We start from the raw sequence: 6,592 nt of genomic DNA on the forward strand, positions 1-6,592 counted from the left end.
CAGTGACACCAGAGAGTCCACAGCCTTAGTTGAGTAAGACATTTAAACAACTAACTTGAAAATATCTGAATCCAATATATATGATTTCATCCAAGAAGTAGAAGACAAGAGAGCATGATGGGAAGAGGGGCAGACCCCCAGTGCCCCCCTGGCAGTTCTCCTGGACTGCAGTGTGTCAGACCAGGCGCCCCCCTTCAGTGATAACCCGTCATCGTCTTTCACTCCAGTTGAATCACGATCAGCACCAAGGTTGCAGGAACCCTGAGACAAAGAACAGGTCAGCTTAGAGCAGCCTGGGACATGCACAAACATGGAGAGGGATTTGCTCTATCCGTGGAGGAACAGGAGGATGTGCTGCTTTGTCAGGAGCTTCCCGGTGACCAGCTTCTCCAATCCTGCCTTCATGGCCTTGTTCCTCAGGCTGTAGATGATGGGGTTGAGGGTCGGGGGCAGCACAACATAGACCACAGAGAGCACCAGGTCAGTGGAGGAGGAGGACCCTAGGAGGGGCTTCAGGTAAGCAGTGAAGGCAGTGGAGAGGAGAAGCACTACCACTGCCAGGTGGGGGAGGCAGGTGGAGCAGGCTTTGGCCCTCCCTGCTGTGGACGGGATCCGCCTGATGGTGGAAAAGATGAAGACGTAGGAGACAACGATGCAGGCAAAGCAGCCAGTGTCCAGGATGGCACTTATGGAGATGAGCACGACTTCTGCAGTCATGTTATGGGAGCAAGAAATAGCCAACAGCTGCGGAATGTCACAGAAGAACTGCTGAATTTGACGGTTTCCACAATAAGAAAAGGAAAAGGTGCTCACAGTGTGTATGGCACATACAAAGCCACTGCTGAGCCAGGACAGAGTGGCCATCTGCACACAGGTGTCCCTGCTCATGATGGCTTCATAGTGCAGGGGATGGCAGATGGCGGCATAGCGGTCCATGGACATCACTGTGAGGAGACTCAGCTCTGCAAATGCAGAGAAAGGCACCAGGAAGACCTGGGCCACACAGCTGAGGAAAGAGATGGAGTGGCAGCGGGTGACAGAGTTGGTGACAGCTTTGGGCACCACAGCAGAAATGAGGCAGATATCAGAGAGGGACAGATTCCTCAGGAAGAAGTACATGGGTGTGTGGAGGCCCGGGTCCAGGGAGGTGATGGTGATGGTGAGGCCATTCCCCACCAGGGCAGCCAGGTAGGCTGCAGCGAGAGCCCCAGCTTGTAGGAGCTGAAGGCTGCACGGGCCAGGGAAACCCAGGAGAAGGAAGCCTGTGAGCCCTGACGTTCTGTTCATTCTTGATGAAATGTTCTGCAATAAAAAGGGCAAGTGGGGTGGAAAGATCAGGCTTGATATTTGTTCTTATTTAATGTGTGTGTGTGTGTGTGTGTGTGTGTGTGTGTGTGTGTGTGAGAGAGAGAGAGAGAGAGAGAGAGAGAGAGAGAGAGAAATATCTTGGCAGGAAAGGGGATTCAATGTTGGCTTTAACAATAAAGTTTTCCTATAAAATTCCAGTTCATTGGTCACATTTTCCATGGTGTCTTATCATGTTTTCTGAGTTTCTCTTCATAAAGTCTGAATGTCCTAATGGAAAGCAGCAGCACACAGATACTGTCACAGGAGCAGGGCCAAGCAGCCCGGGCCTCCAGATAATGGTCCTGCTGAAGTGTGAGGATGTGCACTGTCCACTACTCACGTGCCCTGGCTAGTCCCAGGTGCTTTGCACACTTATTTCCCAGTCAATGGACTTTGATTCCTAATATTCTTCCACTGTGTCAGTTTCTGTAAGAATATGTGTGTTTCTGTCTTCTCTGTGTGAATGTGCTTTCCTCCTCCATTACTTTCTGAGTCCATTTGGTCACCTTGGTTACTGATTAAACATCTTAACCCAGATCCTGCCCTTGGCTTTGTTTCTTCACCTTTTCTCCTCATGTTTCGTGTTCTTTTATTTTCCTGTGATTTTTGTTTCTTTCTTTTTTTCTTTGGAGGGCCGGCTACAGCTTGCATTTTGAGACTTATATTTCTACATAAATACGAGGGCAACAGAGGCAGAAATTTCTGCCAGGCTTTAATTTAAATGCTGATTCACAGCATCCTAATCTGTCACAAAACCAACAATAATAACTGTTCATGAACGATACTGTACCACTTAAGGTCACTGTTATTCGATTCTTTTTAGTTGGTCACATACTGGTGATTTAAACAAATCTTATTAAGTTCACCATTAATTTCTATCATGTCTTACTCTCTTCCTCATAAGTGAATTAAACTTTCCCTTATATTTTCAATAATCTATTCATTGATTACATGTTGTTAGTATCCTGTTTTGCATGATGAGATTGTTGATATTTGCTTTGAAAATTGCTATATCCTTAAGCCAAAATTCTACAATAAAGTGGAGTCTTTGAAATAAATCCTGAGTTCATGTTTCAGAAATTAGCATAGAAAATATTGTTTTATGCCCTGTCACCTGTATTAAGGAGACTAGGTTTAGAGATCTTAAAATTGACGTTTAATCACCCAAGAAACATTTCTTATTAGGATATTTGGATAAGAATTTTCTCCAGACCTATGAAAGTCTTATAAAAATTACAGTCAGCCACAGTATAAGGGAAAATCGTAACTCACTGAAGGCCTTGTCCTGCAGGAGGTGGGAGCAGTCCGAAGCTCTTGCAGGCTCTGGGGAACTTACTGGTGGTGGGCAGAGGCTCCGGCTTCCCTCACTTCTGGGGGTGCGGAGCCCTGAGCTGCCTGCTGCCTGCGTTGTCAACACGGCTGTGGAGAGGAGTGAGCACCAGGAGGAGGGTGGGGGTTATGTCTTGCCCTGACCCGAAGGTTGAGCTTGGCATGGGTCCAGAGGGAGATGCTGCCTCTACTGTGACTGTCACCCTGTTCCCCCCAGTGGCTGAGGGATACACCTGGCTGTCCCTGATGTGGCCACAGTGCCTCTCCCCTGACAGCCCTCTCAAGGAACAGCTTCCCACCCTGGAGTAGGGTCCAGAGAGGCCAGTGAGGCCCCGGGACTCCATCAGTCACTTAGGTTCCTGCGGGAGAGACCAGGGCGAGGCTTCCCCAGGGCTGCTGTCAAGTTCAGGTCCACCTTCACCAGGCTGTCTGTGGCCACAGCCATGCTTTCTCTGCAAATCCGGAGAGACTAGCCCAGCCTTCTTTATTGGAATCACTACCCTGTTTCCATGGCAGTAGTGACATACTTTTTTAAAACCAATTCCCTCTTCATGAGTAGGTTCATTTCTGGCTCTCGGTTCTGGTCCACTGTCCAAATGACCCAGATTTTCTAAGTCTTGTGCTATTTTAGTTATGTACAGCTCTGTGGTAGGGTTAGAAATAAGATCTTACGCTTGCCCTGCTTTGTAGTTTTTAGCTCATTATTTCCTTTCTTTGTGTGTGTGTGTGTGTGTGTGTGTGTTTGCACATGATTTTTAAAATGGTTTATTCTCTGTGCAAAAGGAGAGTTTATACAGTGATTTCATAAATCTGCAGACCTTTGGTTGTATATATATTATAATGTATTCATTCTTTCAATGAAAATTTTTAATTCTCAGTAACTTCTTTAAACTCCCGGTTGAATTTATCACTACATATTGCTTTGTACCCATTATAAATGGGTTATTCATCTTCATTTTTATGATAGTTTGTTGTTTAGTTACAGCACACTTCAACTTTTTGAATGCTTATTTTGTATTTGTCAACTTTATTAAAAGTGCTATCAATTTAGCAATTTGTGTGTGCATGTGTGTGAATTCTATATATTACCTGTGTCCTCAGCAAACAATGAGAATTTCTTTTCTCCCTGTCCTATGTGGATGCATATTCTTGTTTTATCTCACCTCCTTGTTCTGCAGTCTTTCAATACCTTGCTGGATAGAAGTTTCAGGAAGGTGCCTTCATCTGACAGAGAATTATGTGACAAGCTGCATCAGGAATTCCAGGTAGGAGAAGACCCTGGAGTACCTTCTCCACACTATAGGTATTCTAGTGGTTGAACTCTGAGCAAGTTGCCATTTCCCAAGTATTGCACAGATGTCTCTGTCCTAAGGAAAATTCCAGCACTGCCTCCAACAGATTCCCAGAGTTGTAACTCAAGCAGCATCCTCACCTCTATCAATGCTCTTTAGTGTCCTCCAAGTCCAGTTCTACCTACCCACTGACCATTGGGAGGAGGACCAACTGTTCTCTTTCAATTCTTACTAATGTTGAATACTGAGAGGAGCTGTGGGAATCAGGGATGGGGCCATGACCTTGGCTCTGCAGTTCTGCAGCATATAGGGAATGTCTTCTCTGGACTTTGGGTAAATTGGGGAAGGAAGGTCTCAGAGCAGCAGATGAGCTTCTACCAGGCAATAGTATTCAATAACTGTCACAAGCATATTTCATCCTGGGGTTATGATGACTGCAGGGTTCCTGACTGTCCTATGCAGGAGGTTGCACACTCACACAGCTGGAAATGCTAGAGTGAGTTCCTGCGGAACCACCTCTAAAGCCGAGTGTGTGAAGGGCAACTTCCACCAGGTTGCACTCAGGCTGCTCCCTCCTTTATTCTCCACTGAGCACAGACTGCACATAGGGAAAGAGGCCCTGTCCTGCTCTGGAGGATCAGGCCCGCAGAGGGAGAAGACAGCAAGTAGGAAACAGACGCTAACCAGACCCCTAGGAGCAGGGATTTGGTGCACAAGGGCTTATGTTAAGTTTCTGCATTCAGTCAAAGTCAGTTTCCCTGGGTCCTAGCAGAGCTGTTTTAAAAAGATCCCTCTAACTCCAATATGTTTGTTCAACTTGACCTCAATGTATTTGAGGATAGGAAACAATTCTAGGACTCCTCCACAGGAGCTGACAGTGGAGAATAGTTTGCATGGATGTATTTAAATTATATTGGGTGTTGGAATAAAGTTAAATTTCCCAACTTTAACCAACTTCCAAAGTGAATAAGAATTCCCTATTGAAAATGTTGCTGATGGGCAGCTGTCAGAGCTTTGTCATAGGGCCTGGCTGGAAGAGCCAAGTCTTGAGTCAGGTTTGTCAGTCACTCAGGTGATCAGGAGCCAGGACGTCACTATGGCACTGCTGGACACATCTGTGCAGAGAAAAGCAGCTGTTTAAAAACGTGTTTGAACCTCAGATTTGTTAGGTACATGTTTTTGCTCTTCCTTGTTTTAAAATTTATCCACATTTACTAAATATGCTATTCTGTAGTAAGTGCAGTCTATAAGATTTTGTGAATTATATTAAATATTACATGTTTTAAATTAAATTAATAAAGTATATATGTAAGACTTTCCTTATAGAAATTTGACACTGATTTTTTTACTAAATTATTTTAATTATTTTATTGGTGCATTATAGTTATACATGATAGCGGGTTTCATTTCAAAATATTAGTATGTGCATGAAACTAAACTGCCACCTTTCAGCCCCCTGTACTTCCCCTTCCCCTCCCCTTTCCTATCCTCTGACCTCCTTCTTGTTGTAATGGCCTTTTTTTTCTATTTATTTGTTGTTTTTTAAATTAGCACTGTGCAGATAAACATAAGGGTGCGGCCTTCCCTGGGGGTTTACACATGTGCACAGTATAGTTTGGTGAATCTCATTTCTCAGCTCCTCCTCTCCCACTCTCTTTCCTTCTTGAGGTCCACTCTTTCCTCCATTCCTTATTTTGTTATAACCCACATAAGAGAGAAAACATTCTACCCTTGGTTTACTTACTCTGGCTTATTTCACTCAGCATGAATTTCTCCACCTCCATCCCTTTGCTCCACCTCCATCCACCTACCAGTAAATAACATCATTTCATTCTTCTTGGTGGCTGAGCAAACTCAGCCATATTAGTCCACATTTTCTAGGTCCATTCATCTCTTCACAGGCTCCTGGGCTGGTCCCCTATCTTGGCTCTTGGGAGTTGTGCTGTAAACGTGGATGGATGTGGCTGTGTCGCTATACTAGGCCAATTTTAATTCTTTTGGATGAATACAAAGGAGTGGGACAGCAGTGTCATATCAGGGTTTCATTCCTAGTTTTTTATTATTATTATTATAGCTAGTGTTTTCCAAAGTATTATTCCAAAGTATTATAAAACCTAGGAGGGCTGGGGAAATCTATGGGCAGGCGCACCATGAGGAAGGAAGGGGTTAAAAAAGACCCATCTCTCCATTCACTAAAGCATCACCAATTGGGTTAATGTTGAAACACCCCAAGTGATGACCTGGGTCAATGCGTGAAGTAAATACATGAGACCTCTTACCTGAAGCCCCCACAACGAATGGGAGGAAAAATTGTCAGACATCTGTCTCCTCTGTTATCCTCTCCTCTCTGCTTTACCCTCCCTCCCCTCCTCTCCTTTCTTCCATGAGACACTGTTTTCCTGCAGTGTAATCGGAGCAGTTGACTTGGGGCACAGGCTGTAGAGTGATTCATCAAAATACAATTTCCTGGATTATGATTCTTATATAAGCTGCTTCTAGGATGTTTTTCCATTGAGAGAAGATGAACCTCTGTAGACAAAGGACCTCCCTGGACATATTCCCAGCTGACCTCCTCTTAGCAATCTGTGGCCACTGCATCTGAGCACAACTTCAGAGGGGGAGAA

At 44.7% G+C, this 6,592-nt stretch overlaps 1 protein-coding gene across 1 annotated transcript; it reads right to left on the reverse strand.

Annotated features, from left to right (window-relative positions):
- Window positions 1-327: 327 nt before the first annotated feature.
- LOC114081278 (olfactory receptor 14A16-like) lies at window positions 328-1,287 on the reverse strand. Its single transcript, XM_027922820.2, has one exon. The coding sequence runs from the start codon at window positions 1,285-1,287 to the stop codon at window positions 328-330; it is 960 nt and encodes a 319-aa protein (XP_027778621.2).
- Window positions 1,288-6,592: the final 5,305 nt, after the last annotated feature.

This window comes from Marmota flaviventris, chromosome 5 (genome assembly GCF_047511675.1).
Source record: "Marmota flaviventris isolate mMarFla1 chromosome 5, mMarFla1.hap1, whole genome shotgun sequence".
NCBI classification, from domain to species: domain Eukaryota; kingdom Metazoa; phylum Chordata; class Mammalia; order Rodentia; family Sciuridae; genus Marmota; species Marmota flaviventris.